The 19,114-nt window shown below is 37.4% G+C and overlaps 1 protein-coding gene across 2 annotated transcripts in view; it reads left to right on the top strand.

Annotated features, from left to right (window-relative positions):
- The window catches only part of LOC113069594 (AF4/FMR2 family member 2), a 203,472-nt gene that overhangs the window by 116,501 nt on the left and 67,857 nt on the right, over positions 1 to 19,114 (top strand). For both annotated transcript variants that reach the window (XM_026242769.1, XM_026242768.1), the window contains exons 8-9: positions 8,511 to 8,562; positions 12,502 to 12,539. In XM_026242769.1, the coding sequence (XP_026098554.1) occupies positions 8,511 to 8,562; positions 12,502 to 12,539 (90 nt within the window). The remainder of the gene's footprint in view (positions 1 to 8,510; positions 8,563 to 12,501; positions 12,540 to 19,114) is intronic.

Genomic DNA, 19,114 nt, shown 5'->3' with positions numbered 1-19,114 from the left:
TGTTGATAATCAAACAGTTGCTGGTCCCCATTGACTCCCATACTATTTCTCAGTATAGTATTCCATAGTATTCTATACTGTTGGGTTACCAACAGTCTTCAAAATGTCTTCGTTTGTGTTCAGAAGAAGAAAGAAATGCATAAATGTTTGGAAGAACTTGAGGGTGAGTGTATGAACTCTTTAAAGTGCATCTGCTTATGGATCTACAAGTGGGCTTTATAATGAGGGTTAATTGGTTCTAGATGCTGACATTATGTAACACTTTTCAGTAAGTGTTGTTAACTCTTCCCATAACCTCAGGCAGTACTGTTCCTCACTCTACCTCACCGATACCTCAATACTAACGTGGAGGATTCAGATATGCCATCTTATAAACCTTTAGCACTTGAATCTCTCCCACTTGAGCCACAATCATCCATTAGCCGGATAGTACAGGGGCTTTAATTTGAAGTTTACCGTGTTGAGGAGTCATAAAACGGCACTTTTCCTCGACTGATCGGCCATTTTGTAACCTCCTTGCGAGTGCCGGTGATCAGTGGTGTAATTTACTTGGAGCCAGATATTAGTCACACTCAACTGGCGCTTTTCCCACCGTCTGTGAGAGCACACCAGAGAATATGGGCTAGTGTCAAACACAGATGGGGCCGCAAGCCAAGGATAGCCTGTACTTGAAGATTAGATATTCTCTGGGATGTTGCTCCGCTCACACGTTCTGCTTGAGGATATTATTATGGTGTTATGTACCACTGTGAAATATTGGATTTATGAGTATCTATGCTTTATTTTGACCTGCGCATTCCCTTAAGGCAACACACCACAGGCAAAGCCAATGTTTTTTTGGGGGTCAATTTTGAGATCTGTTTTATATCTTTTTATATCTGTACTTAGAGAGAGTTTTCATTAAGCTGATTGTCATACAGTACACAAAAGCCTGTCGGATTACTCCTTCATTAAATAGGCACATTATACAGCATTCATCTCACATGAAGTCAACTCAGGGAGTCATAAAATTGTAATTGATTAGGCTTAATTAGTCATCAGAAGGAAGGGCAGAGGAGAGCGGTAAGTGCTCTCTTCATGATGGAAATGGGTGCAGATGGTCTCCAACTTTGGTTTCTAATGATGCTAAGATGCTCTGAACTGCTGCAGAGTCAAAGTCATTTGTTCATCAGACAGCCTTCGCCAACATCCAGATCTGCTTTAAGAGTTCAAACAGCACTGTGCCAAACATTTTCAGACAAAAGAAAAAGAAAAAACGCTAAATTTACAACATCTCATTTGTCGACATAGATTTTTGATTTTCATATTTATGTCTGTCATGTATTCAAAATGTAAACAAAACATAAATAAGAAGGTCCTTCAGAGCTAATTGAGAATTAATAATTAAAACAGTCAATCTAAGTGAACTGTGGAAGAATTACTTCCGAGCAATGCAGTCTTCCTCTGGGATGGACACACCGTGTTACTTAAGAAAAGATAGCTATTATTATTGATGATGGGACATAGTTAACCGGTTTAAACAAAGAATTGCAAGCATTTTTTTCCCCTCTGTATAAAGATCTCTTCATGTCCAAGCATACATTTGAATTCACGGCATGCAAGGAGCTTCTTTTATCGTTATAGATAGCACTTCTGAAAGAGTGTCATTCCCTCAGCAGTGAAGATAAACACAGACAGAATCCCTGCTCTTGAGGAGAAGAGAGAGGGAACCCAGACGCGAGGTGGAGGGAGGGGCTTTTTCATCACAAACATTAACATAGACTTGATGTGATACTCCGGTCAGCTCTGAATCTGAGTAGGAAGTGGCTCCGGGCCAAGGTAAATAACCCGCTGGACAGAGTGAGACAGAACAGGGGAGGTTGTGTGAGGATGAATGGGACAGGCTGGAGGTGGAAGCAGCCCTACAGAGCACTCGTCCATCAGGGGCTCCTTAATCAAACTTGTCCTTGGGTGGAGAACGGGAGGAGAGGGTGTTGCCTTTGCACTTCCTACTGCTATGTGTGCTTTTCCGCCCCCAAATGTTTATTGTAAATATATTATTAATGTAATTTATTTATTTATTTATTGTTTACCTGAGCAGCCAAGAAGGCAGTAAAACCAGTAAAAAATATGTTTAGTAATTATTACTTTTTTATAAAACAAACAAAAAAAAGTCTCAACAAAAATCGAGACTCATCAGACCAGGCAACATTTTTCCAGTCTTCAACTGTCCAATTTTGAATGGTACCCGGTGGGGTCTTCTGCTGTTGTAGCCCATCCGCCTCGAGGTTGTGCGTGTTGTGGCTTCACAAATGCTTTGCTGCATACCTCAGTTGTAACAAGTGGTTATTTCAGTCAAAGTTGCTCTTCTATCAGCTTGAATCAGTCGGCCCATTCTCCTCTGACCTCTAGCATCAACAAGGCATTTTCGCCCACAGGACTGACACATACTGGATGTTTTTCCCTCTTCACACCATTCTTTGTAAACCCTAGAAATGGTTGCGCGTGAAAATCCCAGTAACTGAGCAGATTGTGAAATACTCAGACCAGCCCGTCTGGCACCAACAACCATGCCACGCTCAAAATTGCTTAAATCACCTTTCCTTCCCATTCTGAAATTCAGTTTGGAGTTCAGGAGATTGTCTTGACCAGGACCACACCCATAAATGCATTGAAGCAACTGCCATGTGATTGGTTGATTAGATAATTGCATTAATGAGAAATTGAACAGGTGTAAAATTCCTTTAGGTGAGTGTCTATATATATATATATATATATATATATATATATATATATATATATATATATATATATATATATATATATATATATATATATTTCTGCCCATATTATCTGACAGATATCATAAAAATAGGTGTCTTGAGAAATCTAAAGAAAGTTGTGTAAATGGCTCAAATAGTTTGGTGCGTGGCCTGTACTTTTTAAGCCAATCAGACACATACTCTATCAGTCATTTAGGCTTATTGACATTGGGTTGACAGTTTGTTTGGAGGATTACAGGTTTGGAGGATGAGGATTGGCTACATCTTTGCAAAATGCTAAAATCATGTTAAATGACTTGTCATTCATAGCATTGTAGTTACATAATTGGTACTACAAAGAATACTGTGGTATTACTTTTGGTGCTATCAACCATGATTTTATCTGGATGCCTTTGAAAAACTCTGGTAATACCATAGTACCTTTTGTAATTGAGGCCTGATGTCGATACATGTGGCAGTTGGGTAGCAGTAGCAGTGTTTGCGACCTCCTCTCTTGAGTTGCTTTCGAGATGTGCGTGGTGTTGACAGAACTGGAACGCTGCCGAGTCTCAGGGCAGTGCCTCCATGCTCTCGTGTTCCCAGAAAAATAAACACAATGTGTTTATTTACTGTCGAGCAAGTTCATGTGCATTTTCGTGTACTTGCCTGTGATTGAAACAGTGACTCGGCATATACATATATTTATTATATATGTATATAAGGCCTGGATTCATTATCAAAGGGGCTACTGTAAACAGCTTAACCAGGAGCGGGTTCCTCAGGGACCCTCAGGAAGTGATGGAAACGTTTTCTATCAGGCCTCGGAAGGAAAAGCATATATGCTGGAGCATGTGTGAACATCTCCCTTTTGTGCTTCACCCTCAGTCAATTAACAGTTTCTCACTTTAAACAAGGTGCCGCGCCGTAAAACTAACAGATAGGGGTCATTGTTCGTGTAAGGAGAGAGATTTTGTTTATTGTTCTATTAAGAGCTATACTACCCTCAAACTCAATATAAAATTCTGTCATAAATGTACATTTATTACCCACTGTTAGCAATATTCATACATATATGCTCTTAGCTCTGCTAGATCCGAACCCCACTCACTGTTCACCTCGAAATATTAATTCAAGCCCGCCAGTGTTGACACGGAGTACGAGGGCGACAGTCGCCCACGATTCCTCTGGAGAGTGCTTCCCCTCCTCCCCCACATCTGGTCGCCTGGCAGTTCGCCGGAGAAAAGGCTTCTATTGTGGAGCTGTCAAAGCGCTAAGCTAAGTGGGCTAAGGGAAAGCTCTCCTTAACAAAGGAGCCTTGTCACCATCAAACAACAACAAGACGAGAGAACCCAGAGGGACACTCTTAAATGGCAATTTTGCACCTATGGTGGTCGCTGTAAAAAAATAACCAGAGACACGTCTAATAATAGTAGTTACGGGGAAGGTGGAGGGTGTGGAGAATCGGAGGGAGTGAGGGGTTATTATAGAGGTGTGTGACTCAGTGAAATGGCAAAGTCTGAACCAGGAGAACTGGATCAGTGCACTGTATTTAAGTGACAAGCTGTCCCGATGAATGATGTCACCGTGTCAAGAAGAAGGTCAAGGCATGGATTTGGAGGAAGAACTGCAGACAGGTTCTGACTTTCAGCAACTAGTTTTGCCTCATCCAGACAAATTGTGGAACAAATCTGGGGAAAATTAGAATATTTCAATGTTTACAAAACAAGGATTAATTTTGACCAATCCAGACATAATGCAAGACACCTGCAAGGGTTTGTCTTTGCTGTGACACCAAATAGATCTAATAGTTTGAGGCAGTCCAGAAATCTGAACAAATTAATGTTCGACCTTAACTGGCTGTGTGGCATGCTTCATAGAGGCAGACTTACATGACTGAACAAAAAAGATGTCTGAAGAGTGAAAGTTGGTCTGGTATATTTCACCCAAATTGATCCAACCCATATTGGGATGAAGCAGAATCATGATTTGTAGACAGTTGAACAACTGACAAACCATTATGGCCATTACTGTCCATTTCAGAAGCATCCTGATCCATTAATATCTGTGGTGTCCACTGCTGCTTCTAGAGAGCCTATGTCCTGCAGAATTTGTTACACAACAGATGGAAAATTTGCCTGGACGATTTTAGTAATCCTGAAGATCTTGATTAGCAGGTTTGGGTGTTTTTTATTTGGATTGGATCTAAACTCTGCAGGACAGTGGCTCTCCAGTGTTTGGACTAGCCATCCCTGATCAGCATAGTGAAAACTTGATCATTCCATGTTCTCTCAGGAAGATGATAACCTCAAACACCTAAGTCCTCTCTATATTTGGATGGCAATGGAAGTGAAAGACTTTATAAGTCTTCAGGTCTCAATTTCTGAAGTTATAAGCAACCAGACAGAAACAAAGTTACCCACAAAATCCCTCATTCTCTCAGGTAATGACTCTTAAAGGATAAAAAACAAAAGAGGAAAACATCTGCAGAACAAAAGTAAGCTTAAGATAAAGCAAGAAGTAGGACCCGTGTAAATATGGGTTGAGCTTTCCAGCACTGCAGAGAACTCAAGGAGCAGGAAGGCCTACGATCGGACGCTGAGGTTGCGTTGTTTCACACAGAGCTAAACCATTTACATTAAAACACACAGTACTACCAAAACACATTCAACCAGTATTAGCATAGTTACACACATTGCCTTCACTTATTGATGACATCATACCCTCAGCTTGCTGTTACAGCAGATTCCACCATAATCGTTGGTGGAGCTATCAAAATAGGGGCGAGGCCGTTTTGGGGTAGGGGCATGTTTGTTTTGGTGATTTGAAATATCAACATTGGCTACCAGAAATCAGTTACCCCACCTTTAAGTTTTTTTTTTTTTGTTAGTTTTTTTTGTTTTTGTTTTTTTTTTATATTGTGTGCTACATAAAGTTGGAATCGAACTGAAAATCGCTACAAGGCTTGTGTGATCATAATTGTCATTTCTGTCAATGAACGTGAATCTCCCTGGAATTTCACATTAATCAGGTAGCTGGCAGGCAGCTATGGAGACAAGTAGCAGGTGCCTCACAATTTGCAGGATCCCTCTGCGCAACACGCCATATTTTAGTAATGACCTGTGAGTGTTCCACTCTCACAATTAGGAGCATAGCTGGAATACGGCCCAGAGCCGACCCATGAGACCCCAAAGTTCAGAGCCCAGCAGTGATTTGGCACAAGTCTGCTACTGCAAACTACATGACCCACTCTCTACAGAATGTCTGCTCTGTCCTCCAAAACATCTATCCACTCATATCATTGAAGCCGAGAAGGGTAACAAAGACACCAATCTGACCTTGGTCTGAAATGACAGCTTAAGAGTTTCAATCGCCTGCTTCCAGTGCTTGTGGATTTAGGTGTCTTCTTTCAAATGGGGCATTGTCTTTGAGATAACCATTTATCATTTTTCAGCTTAACAAATTGTTTTAAGGTCACTGTGAGTCTGACATGTTGCTTAAATGTGTTTTGAGTTGGTTTTAAATTATATCCTCAACTCATAGTATGAACTTTTGTGGGGAACATCAGAAACAAGGAGAATGAAGTACTTAGCTGAAATCTACACCAGAATTCTGGAACAAATTTGGTTAATAGCATTGTGGATCCTTCAAACCCATTGAAGCTGTAAGGCAATTAGTGGTGACACTGAGAAAAAACACACCACATTTTCTCTCTCTCTCTCTCTCTCTCTTTCTTCTCATGTGCTTAGAGTTCTGAAGTTTATAGAGGTTGTCTCTGGTACTTGTTTTTCTTTTCCTTGGTTTCACTTTATTAACCGGCTGTTCCGTTATTCAAGTCAAGTCACCTTTATTTGTATAGTGCTTTTTACAATCCTGGTTGTGTCAATGCGATGTTAAACGGGAAAATAGATTGTCAATAATGCAAGAAGACGATAACAGAGTCACTTTCCAGCTAAAGTCAGTTCATCAAATGATTCAGTGATGTCATCATACAGTTTAGCTCTCTTCCAATAGTGTCTGTGCAATCTCTGAAGCCTCCACAACTAAGCAAGCCACTAGCCATTTAGAATAACTCCCATAATAATATGCTGTGTTTAAAGCAATTAAAGATATTTGAGTGAGACCACTTTTTTGAGCCACCTACTTCTGTGCTTTTATAAAGTATGTACTGACTACTGAGGCAGTAAAATCAATGTAGGCAAAGCCAAAAGAATCAATGACCTGATCATGAAGGCTATTTAAAGCGCGTAGACATCCTGAACAACACCTTACCTGCTCCATGGAGCTGTTATTCAGAGGAATATGTTTAGCTTTGTCCATCATGTGCAGTGGAAGACTTTTGAAGGTTTTTTTCAAGCTGCTATTTAAAGCTTTAGCCATTATATCTGTTTATCTTGTGCCCTAAGTCCTTTTTTTCACCAATACATTCCCAGCCATATATACAGTATGAATAAACCCTGGACCTGTGGATGGGAAAAGTAATGGCTAGGCAATAAAATAGTTTATTTCATAATGGGTAATCTTTTAATCTACCTCCTACATCTGGACAGATGTGCTGTACATTAGGATGGTGCCATCTGCACGCAGTGTCTGAGAACAACATGTTAGAGCACAGACATCCCATGTGAGTCAACTCATCTGATAACTGTTTTGCCTAGACTTATACAGTAGTGATGAAAGATAACTTGACAGTTCAAAACATCATTGAAGCTTAGTGGAAAGTTCTGGAGTTCCCACCGTCCTCGTTTTGCAAAGAAAGAATAAAAAATCTTCCTTTTCATTATGGTGTTCTCATATTACTGGAATTACACCAGGGTGAAGTCGAATGCCTTTGGTGTTAAACAAAAACCACCACACCTAAACATCACTGAAGTTTACTGGAACGTTCTGAAGTTTGCGGTGTGACTGGGTTTTTACCTTCTTGCAAAAAAAACTAGAAGCATTTTTCCCCATGTGGGGTTCCCATTTTCCTAGAGCTACCAGAATGAAGTCACACTCCTTCCATCTTAAAGGGACAGTTCACCCCAAAATTAAATTTATGGTATTATTTTTCTTACCCTTATGTTGTTCAAATCCTTTAGGAGTTTTTTTTTTTTTTTCTTCATTTGAACACCAATGAAGATATTTTGAATAAAAAAAAAGTTGATAGAAGCCATATAGTATATACTTTATGTGTGTGTGTGTGTGTGTGTGTGTGTGTACATATATACACATAATATTAATACTAGCATGTTGGCTGTTTTGTTCATATTCATTATTTGCTGTTCTAAGCATTTCACTGTGCTTTATGTCTACAAACTAGATATTGTTCTATATAATGTATGATCTAGAGACATATGCATGAACTCTACCTGCAAATCATCCATGAGCAGAAAGTGCTCTTTTAAAAGCAGTGCACTTTCAGCACCTGGTTTCCTCCGTAGGTCTTTCTCGGCATCTGTTAGATATTACCAGGGTAATGACTGGTAGTTTTGTTCAAAGTCCTTCTCAATCTACGCTCCTGCACGACAGCTTAGGTCATAGAAAACTAAAGCATAAACACATTTAGTTCTTAAAAAGGGCTTGTTATTGTTTTAGGGGAGCAGTTTGTCTTTATTTCATGGCTGTGGTGTGTTCTGCTGGCAATCAGGCCTTAAAAGAGTGTTGATACAGTACAGACATGTGGGTTAGCAACCTCTCTGGATGATGGCACTGCTATCTATCTATATATATAATAAATACTCCATACTTGATTGCTATGTCATTAAAACTTGGTTGTGTTTATTTTTGCAGAATGCTTGAGGATGACCTGAAAATCAGCAGTGATGAAGAGGACACTGAACAGGTAACTGATGCAGTCAGGCAGAGGAAGCTTTGGACAAGTCTGACAGAATATAGTCTGAGCTTGAGTCACAGTCTTACCCTGAGCAAACGCTGGATTATTTACAATGAGCTTCCGTGTGTGTGTGTGTGTGTGTGTGTGTGTGTGTGTGTGTGTGTGTGTGCGTGCGTGTGTGCGTGTTTGTGTGTGTGTGTGTGTGTGTGTGTGTGTGTGTGTGTGTGTGTGTGTGTGTGTGTGTGTGTGTGTGTGTACATATGAGGTCGTTATTGGGCATTCTCACTACTGGCTGCTAGTAACATCATTGTTGACAACAAATATTTTTTCTTGCCGCTAAATACATATTGGAGGCAAAAGTCTAACTAAATAAAACAAATAACAGAACAGAATAGAATAGAATAGAATAGAATAGAATAGAATAGAATAGAATAGAATAGAATAGAATAAATATGTAAATAAAAATAAAAATGAATGAGAAACAGAGCTGTTTGTTTACGGCACAGACGCAAACAGCTTCTCCTCCATCTTTCCATTTCTGTGTGTGTGTGTGTGTGTGTGTGTGTGATAGAGAGAGAGAGAGAGCTGAGTTTTAGTGGCATATATAATTTAGCCTCTTTCTCAAAGTGGCCACATAAACCCTTAATTTCTCCCTAGTCATTGCCAATAAAGCCCTAAATACATAAAATAAAAAATGTGAAAATACCTTATGTGAAAGGAGATAAGAGCATTAGCCTTGAACTTTCACCTCCTACATGTATTGCATTAATTAAATGGCAGCACTTTCAGCTTGAGGAGTACTTTGCCCTACAACAGCCCAGAGGTTTCAGGGCATTTTACCATATTAACGACACCAATTAAAAGGCATTTTTCCGATTAAATACAATTGAAGGTTTGTGGCATATGCATATGGGGCAAAAATACATCATAGACATAGATTTTTTCTACAAAATGAGATTCAAGTCAGCATTATTTTCTGTTTTAACTGAGTGTGTTAAGGCAATGTATTTAGTTGAATTGAGCCCACAATATTCTCTCAGTATGAAGATGTAATTTTGCCTTGTTCATTTTGAAAATAATAATGAAAATGAATGGATTTTTGTGAAAAATGACAAAACATTCCATTTTTAATTAAATACATCAAAATCATCTATTAGAAGTTGATTAAAAGTCACAGGATTTGAACAACTCAATAATAATACATTGTCAGACAATGTCCTTGAATACTTGAATATAATACAGCAAAGATTGTTAATTATGTCTCAGTTTACTTTTTAATTAATCAAATGTCTTTTCTCAACCTTCAAATTGAAAAGGATAGTAGTAAATGGATGTACAAAAGGGCTTAATGTTTTTATGGCTCACTAGATAAAGGGGTTTGAGCTGTTTGGGTTCAACAAGCAAAGCAACTTTTCATTAAATGTGTCAAAGTCTGCGTAATTGTTTTTATTTATTATTATTATCTCACGAATGAACCGAGCCCTGCAGGGAAGATTCTAAACCCATAATACAAAATAAATAGCACGGTGCAAAGTACTTCTACTACATATGTATACATATAACAAAAATGTATATTTATATAAAATAGCATTTGACCATAAAACTGGCATGTTTTCACCTAAATATAAATAAAAAAGCTGATCAAGGCCTGCGTGTGGCTCATCAAATAAACTGAAAATTGTGTTAACATTCACTAACCATGGTGTAATTCAAACCTGTAAAAAAAAAAAATAATAATAATACAGAAGCCAATCTTTTTGGATACCAATGAATAAATGATAACAAAAGATTCATTTCCAGGTGAACATTTACATGGTTTTGTGTTAAGATTTATAACATATTTCTACATAACATACAGCTGAACAGATTTTCCATTGCTTTAGATCATTCAGACTACACTGATGTTTTTGTTTTGTCGTAAAGCGTCTTTTTTCCTAGTTTCTGTTGAATATTTAAAGTCGGACATAGCACACATTGATCATGTTTGAAATGGCTTTGGCCCTGTGTTGATTTCAACAGGCGCTGTGCTAAACCATTCCGTCACACTGGCTTTTTGGGAAAGCTAATGTGATCCGAAACACAATAGTGATGGCCACTCTCACAAGCCCCCCTAAACCTCCTGGCTCCTAACATACAAACCCTTAAAGCAAATGCACAAATACTCATAACACTCATGATGGGTGTGACCTGACATTCATAAGAGTTCACTAGCACGTGTTCGTGTGTGTATGCGCACATTTGTATGTCCCTGGCCACGTGTGGGTTTACCTACGCACGCCACCGCCAGCAGAACGGCCCCCAACCATGTTGCCTAGCAACATCCATCTGCGAGCAGCCTGGAATGAGCCCAAATTCCCCACATGATAGGGAAACAGCAATAAGAGGGCCTGTGACAGATGATCTGAGTTGTTTCATCTAATACACTGTGAAGATCACTGGCTCCCTCCCTGAATGATAAATGGACTGTACACAGATCAATGGCCGTGGTATTAAACCCAAAACCCGCGTCTGTGCTTCTGCAGCTGCCCAGGTAGCTCCCATCTGTAGTGCTGGATATTTCAATATATCCCTATTTACCTTGAGAGATTTGATTCTGAAAGTGGCACTTATGGGCCAGTAAAGCACTCTGTGATGCATTTACTACAGCCGAAGGAGTCACTGCGACAAACATTCGGCTCAGACCTAATAAACAGCATGCCGTCATAGAGGAACGATGCAGATTAGCTCAGGAAATGAATCTCATTGAGTGAAGAGATTGTTTTTATGTTTGTCTAGGGCACTTAGTGTTAGTCAGTAGACGATTTCTTTGACAGGCCTTACGTTGTATGATTTTTTTCCAAGTCAAATGAAATTGTAATTCATAGTCAATGCTTAAATTTTGCTGACTGCGTTACCTGTAATCTGCTGAATGTTAATTCATCAACATATGTCATGCTCGAAAAGTTCAAATCACAGAATTCACTGACAAATACTGTATATATATTTGGTTTGTTTGTTTTTTGTTTATGTATTTATTTTTTGCTTCAAATACACTAGGTAAATAGCTTAATACATGAATGTTAATTCAAAATACCAGTTCATATCATCCAAAATCATCACTGTACTATGGTTTTATTAATTGACTGACACAAAGTGATGAATCTGACAAAACCTGTCAAGAACATTCCTTGGTCATATTTCAATAAATTAACTTGTATTGAATCCTGTTTTGTTTTGTTTTGTTTTGTTTTGTTTTGTTTTGTTTTGTTTTGTTCTGCTCTGATTTGCTTTGCTTTGTTTTGTTTTGTTTTGTTTTGTTTTGTTTTGTTTTGTTTTGTTTTGTTTTGTTTTGTTTTGTTTTGTTTTGTTTTGAGTTGATTTGCTTTGTTCTGTTCTGTTCTGTTCTGCTTTGCTTTGATTTGTTTTGTTTTGCTTCAAAAAAGCTTTGCTTTTAACACTGATTAGAATCCCATGAAAATGACCATTTGGAAACATTTTTGGCATCCATTACAATCCTAATTAGTACTAAATAGACTTTTTAAACTTTATCTTCATGTTTTTATGAGATCATCTATATATGCTATATATATGCTATATGGGTTGTCAGGGGTAATAATAGTTAATTGACTGTATTTGTTTTACTACTGCTTAGAAAGCCCTAGAAAACACTATAGAATCTTATGAGCAACATAAATTACTGAACATTGCTGTGAACTAATGGGAATTTACAAATGCTCTGCCTGAATAGAATCTCCATCCTAGAAAATCAATATAAATTTCCTCAAGCAACACTGATCTACTGTTTCTGGTCATGCTTAACTGTTCTCTCTAAGTACTCTCACATCTCACATAAGGGGAAACCAGCAAACACTGATCGGCCTATTTTCCTGTGTTTGAATGTTTTCTGTTCTGTTTCTTTCTCTGCACGCTATCAACCTTTATTCTAATGGGCTGTTGTCTTATTCACAGGCCGCTGAGAAGCCCAAGCCCAGGAGCGCTCCTCTCAAGTAAGTGACTAATCAAGTCCAATTCATTTCTTATTCTGTGCTGCTGCTGGGTAAACAGCAGGTTATTTGTAGAGACGGAGCTCAGGAAGTAATCGCTTGCATTAAGTGCTGTGGATGCTGATGTGAATGACATAACACTTTACATCATTTAGTACCGAATCTAACTTTTCCCATGCTCAGAAATATTCTACAGGTCAAACTTTGGGATTTTTTTTTTTTGAGAGAGAGAGAGAGAGAATTGTCTTATGGTTATGCTCAAAGATCAAAAATAGAGAGAAAAAAAAGTTTGGAATATTAAAAATCAGCATTTTAATTTTCTGCATCATTACTCCAGTCTTCAGTGTCACATGACTCTAATATAATTATTTTCTTCACTTTTTCTTGTAATATTATAAATACCTTTGATCACCTTAATGAATCCTTTCTGAATAAAAGTATATATTTAAAAGATAGTTTATCACAGTCCCCCCCCCCCCCCAAAAAATAAATAAAAAAATAGCAGGAAAAAATTAAATTAAATACTTTTTCAACACTGATAGAAAAAACAGCATATCAGCATATTCAGAAACATATTTGTGTGTGTGTGTGTGTGTGTGTGTGTGTGTATTAATTATTTGAATTATTTTGACATTTTGACAGGTAGTCTATACCAAATTATGTACTGTATGTTTATTGTACTTTGTAAGAAGAGACATATAATGTTTCATGCCTGTTTTTTTTTTTTTTTTTTTTTTTTGGCTTCCAAAAGCCTAATGCTGTTTTTAAAGCAGATCTTCTAATTATTTGGATTCCCATGTTCTCCCAGGATTACATCCGTCCGCTTTAGTCAAGCACACATCCATAGCATTACAGTGCTTCTGCATTTATTTCCATCAGCATTTTATCTGTAGTGGTGGTCTGATGGCTTGGGATTGGGAACAGGAGGTGCAAATGGGGCCTCATTAAGGAGACAGAGAGAAAGCATGGCCTACAGCCGTGTTCCCGCAGTGGGAATCTGGGACTGGAGGCGCTGGAAGCGTTTGTGCTGCGCTGCAGTAGGTGTGGGGTTGACAGCCAAAGGCTCTAGGCTCCGAGTGAGGGGCAGAGGTGCGTCCCAGCTGCAGTTAGTGAGGTGAGAGGAGGAGAGTGGGGGATTGTGGGTGCTGCTTTAGCATGGTTACAATAATACTGGTTAAATGCACTGAGAGGATTTGTTCCTCTTTACCTTTTTTATTCAGTGGATTTTGTGTGTATATATATATATATATATATATATATATGTATGTATGTATGTATGTACATGTATAACTATGTATACACATTTGTAAATAGTATAGTATTGTTCAAGTGTACAATTTCTTGAATACTTCTATTCAGCAAAGATGTATTCAATCAATCAAAAGCGACAGTAAAGATATTTAAATTAATTACAAAAGATTTCCATTTCAAATAATAATTTTTAACTTTCTGTTTATCAGACTGTTTCCACAAAAACAAACCACAACTGTTTTCACATTGGTTGTAATATGAAGTGTTTCTTGAGCAGTAGTTCAGCATGTTAGAATGATTTCTGAAAATACAAATCCTCAAAAAAGAAAAGTAATAATGCTGCCGAAAATTTTGCTTTACCATCACAGGAATAAGTTACATTTGAAAATATATATGCATATATAAAACAGTTAATGTATTGTATAATAAATAATAATGTAATTATGTTGATCATATTTCATAATAATAAGGTTTTTACAGCATTTTCTATTCAAATAAAGCACATTTGGCAAGCATAAACATTTATTCAACAACATTTACCATTCCCAAACTTTTGAACACTAGCCTTGTCCACAAAGCATAGCTTGAAAAATACAGCCATTGGAACAGACTGTTGTGCTTTAATTATCATGGAACTGAGACATTTGTGAGACGTCTGCCAGGCCCTGTGATGTTCAGGTTTGCCCCAATTTCAGCAGCCACACTCCTAACAATGAAATGTGCCCATTAAAACATCCCCTACGGTTCAGCCCTGGGCTCCATAGCAGAGCAAACTGCCTGCCTGGATTTCTCTCGGCCGTGAGACTGCTGGCCCTCGAGCTGGGAAGGCCTGGAAGCAAGAGCTAATCCAGAGGCAGCCACTCTGAGCTTCAAATCCAAGCTAAAAAGCCAGGCCGACTGTGAAAATGACTGGCCATTCTGTGTGTCTAATTATTTTCTCAGGCCACATCTCACTCTAGGAGTCTTTTCACTGAAGTGGCTTGCTGACAGTCACACCTTTCAGTTGTTATGTCATCAAAAGTGGTGCATGATACACCAAGTCTGCTTTAAAATGACACTTAAAGGAACAATTTGTAAGATATTTGCAGTAAAATATCCAAAAACCACTAGGCTAGTGTTATATATTTTGTCCAGCTGTCCAACAATATCGCTAATGTTTTCAACTACTTGTAAATCATGAGAAAATTGCCATTCTAAACAGTGTCACGGGGCAGTACAGTCGCCTGTCAATGACGTTAGTTCCCCTTTGTTACCGCCTTTACTGACGTAGAAACCACATGACAACAGTCTCGTGAACAAATGTGGAAGTAGCTTCGTGACAAAGTTCAACTAGAAAGAGATGCCAATCTCGCTTGTGTTTCACTCGACTGTTGAGTTGTTTTGATTCATATCTTTACAGAAAACGTATGCTATTATAACGATCAACAAGATTAGTATGATGGGGCATACACGCCAAATGCGGGGCATCACGTCTCTAGACCCGTGCGGGAACGCATCTGATCCATAGTCTGATCGCGTCTTTGCATTGACTTTGTCTACTTGTCTAATCTACTCGCGCAAATCGTTGAACTCGCGTTAAATCCATGATTTATCTTTCCGTCTGATTGATGGCCGTCAGCGGTTGGGTAAAAGACAACAAATCCCATCATTCCTTGCTCCTCCTTAGCGTCATCAAACCCCGCGATTGTTATTGTTTTGGTAGTGCCCTCTAGTGGCAACCTGTACCTTTAAGACATGATACTTACTTGAAAATGTTTTAGGCAACAACAAAAATTGCCTGTGTTTTTGGCATTGGCTCTTGGTTGGCATGTTTTGTTTTTTTTTGCTCTCTGGTTCTGACGCGTTCTTTAAACTGATGTTTAAAACATATTAAAAACGTAAAGTTAACATGTCAATATCAGTCTAATTTACTCACAAATATATCATGATCAAAGGTGCACGTTATTTCAAAAGTTATTTTAATACTATTTATGTATTGTGTTAACAATATTTTAAATTAGATTTTGCTTTTTGTTTTTATTTTAATTGAAGTTTTAGTAATTGTTTCATGTGCCTTTTTATTTGTTTTTAATTGTTATCGTATATGTATATAACTTTCATTTATTTTGGCAACATTGGCAATATTCTAATTTAGGATTTTTAAGTTTCCGCCTTTTATTTGTAGCACTTTAGGTCTCATTATGTAAGCAAATTGAAAAATGCTTTAAAAGTGATTTTCATTGTTCATGTTCACTAATACAGCATTAACTAATTAACACTAATTGACAAATAATACCTTATTGCAAAATGTTATCACGAAAGCACAGTTGTGTGTGTGTGTGTGTGTGTGTACTATGTATATGTATATGTATATGTATATGTATATCTATATGTATATGTAATTATCATCAGAGAGCTTTGCAGAATCATTGTGGTGTGTGGCTCTGTGTTGGGAGAGAGTATTCTCTTTGTAACTTAATACAAGCTTGCCTTTGATAAACTTACTGGCCTGGAATGCCTCTGAAAATGCTTTTTAAAAATAGTAACCCAGCTCAATAACTGCCAGTTTGATTTAGGAGGCTCACTTGAGGAGTTTGCCTCTTTGTTACTTGTATTTCGTTGTACTTGAGGTTGGACTCGCAGTTTATCCGATGTTTAGTCTACTGCTGTAGACACACTTTGATCCGAATCCCATATTCCAGAAAATGATTTCCTCACCCTTCATTTAGAGAATCCTCCAGTCTCCTCCTGTGCTTAGTCTCCCTCTTTTCTTTCCATCTTTGCACCCTTTTTTTCTGTCTTCCCACAGCTTATCGCATGTTTTGAGTCTCTGTAAGGCTACAGTTATCTAAAGGTCTTGTTTTTCCCTGGAGCCGAAGTCTGATGTTAGCCTCTGTGCTGGATATCTGACCTCTCAAACACAGCCACGCTGTTCACCCGACTCCCCCTGTCTGTTTGGACAGCTCTCACTCCCCTCGCAGGTCAAAGTGTTGGAGAACGGGGGACTCACAGCAGCAGCGTGAGACAGTATGGGAGGATTTGACACTGCTCCTGCCTCTGACATATGAGGTTGGCTGTCTTGTAAATCAAGCCTGATTTCTTTTGTATGGTTCCAAACAACAAGAGACCACCTATTTGCTATTTTTGCTATTTAAAGAAACAGCTCGAAGCACAATGACTTTTATACATATATTCTTTTTAATTATTAGGATAATTTAAATTTATTTTTATATTTATAGTTTAACATTTGCTGCCTTTATTATTATTATTATTATTATTATTATTATTATTATTATTATTATTATTATTATTATTATTTATATATATATATATATATATATATATATATATATATATATATATATATATATATATATATATATATATATATATATATAATTTTTATTGTTGTAGCATGTATTAATATTTTAATAAGCTTTTATTTTTATTCCAGATTTTATGAAGTTTTAGTCATTTTATTTATTAAGTGAATTTCCCATTTTTTATATTTCTATATAATTCTTACATTGATTTTTATTTAAATTTTAGTTTGAATAATTTTAGTACTTCGACTTCAACTTATTTATTCCAATTTTTTTTTTCTTTCATAAAATATTTTATATAATATATTTTTGCCTTATTTCAATTACCAATAACATATTTTTATTTATTTATTTGTTTGGTTAAATAAATAATAAAGTATTTATGTATTATTTATTTTTTTCTTTGTTTTTGTTTTTAGTTAACTATATTGCATTATTGACCTTTGTAGGTAGATCTAAATGAGTTTTTCAGCATCTTGCACCATAACAACCACATTTTTTTATGACAGGGCTGAGATAAAAAGAATACTAAAAATAATAACATTTCACAAATTAATGAAACAAAATGCTTCTTCAATTTTAATGTCTTCATTTTATACCAGTAGGTTTGGGTGGTTAATTGCATTAGTGATTTAATGATGTTACTGTAAATTATTAATGATTAATCAAAAAATTTACCTAACTACAACATATTGCATCCATATAAAATAGATTGTAAAATGGATTGTTCTGACTCTAAATTTGGATTGGATGAGCCACATTCACAAGATACATCACTTCCATTCTACATGAAATAATTACAATCATGCTTGAAAAACATCCCTTATTCATTAAATTCATCCTTATCTTGACTAGTTTGGGACCAGCTCTGTATTTTTTCCTCATTCTCAGCTGTAAATATCATGCAGCAGTCCTGCCCATTCATGACCCCACATATTTATCTGCTGCAATATAAATAATAAAGCAAATTCATTAGCAGCTGACATATTTATCCTGGTATACAGCATCACATACAATCCGGGACTCGAACCTGGTTCGAACCTGTCTTCCTGTGTAGTTGCATTTGTGCCATTGGCCTCTAACATAATGCGACATTTTTATAAACCATACTTTGCATGAAGTGATTTAGACACAGTAAAGTATCCCAAGGAAAGCGTTACACTTCCAGTAAAACACCATCTGCCATTCCTCATAATGTTGTGTTGACAGGGTACATGAAGTGAGAATTGAAATGTTATACATAGCTGACAACTAGTTTTTAAATCAGTAGCTCGCGCAGTGATATCATGTCAGTCAAACTGATTATTAAGTCGTGTTGCAGTGAAGCGGCTTTAAACGTTCCTCAAAACACCATCTGGACGCTTCGAATTTGCCAGAAACATCAACATTCATTTTCCGCGTACGATTGCGGGCAAACGGTGATTGGATTGGCGTTCACTCTTATTATTGAAAACACGTCTACAAACCGAGGTCCTGGCTTCAACATTACACCTCTATCGATTGGTTCATCTTGCATTACATTTGTATTGCATCTCTGCAAGGCCAAAGCGAACGGTCACACTTTCAAATCACACACTATTAGAGCTCTAAAAATTCACACCCGCCAAATCAGAGGGCTTGAAAGGGAAGGGAAAATATGCGTATTGAGTTTACCTCCACAGACGAGTCTTGGCTGATAGCAATCTCTGAGAGCAGCCAAGCAGCAAATACATCAGGCGCTTCTCTGGCCGGCAGAAAAAAGAGAGGCAGATGGAGACAGAAGGGAAAAAAAGCAAAGCTCCCCACTGTTTTCCTTCTATTTTCTCCTCTATCATTATTCATGTCTCCTCGGCACACTATGCTATGTATCATATCAGCTGCCATATCGCCATCATCGCTGCTCGTTCTAAACAATATGTTTTAATGTCTTACGGTAATAAATGGCCCCTGTATTTCAAGACGCTGCAGAACAGGTTCTGTAAAGCACACAACAAAGTGGCACGGAGGCTGTTCCAAAACATATATTTATGATAAAGTTTACAAAAT

This window comes from Carassius auratus, unplaced genomic scaffold (assembly GCF_003368295.1).
Source record: "Carassius auratus strain Wakin unplaced genomic scaffold, ASM336829v1 scaf_tig00001753, whole genome shotgun sequence".
Lineage (NCBI taxonomy): Eukaryota > Metazoa > Chordata > Actinopteri > Cypriniformes > Cyprinidae > Carassius > Carassius auratus.
This window is presented reverse-complemented; position numbering and strand designations above follow the sequence as displayed.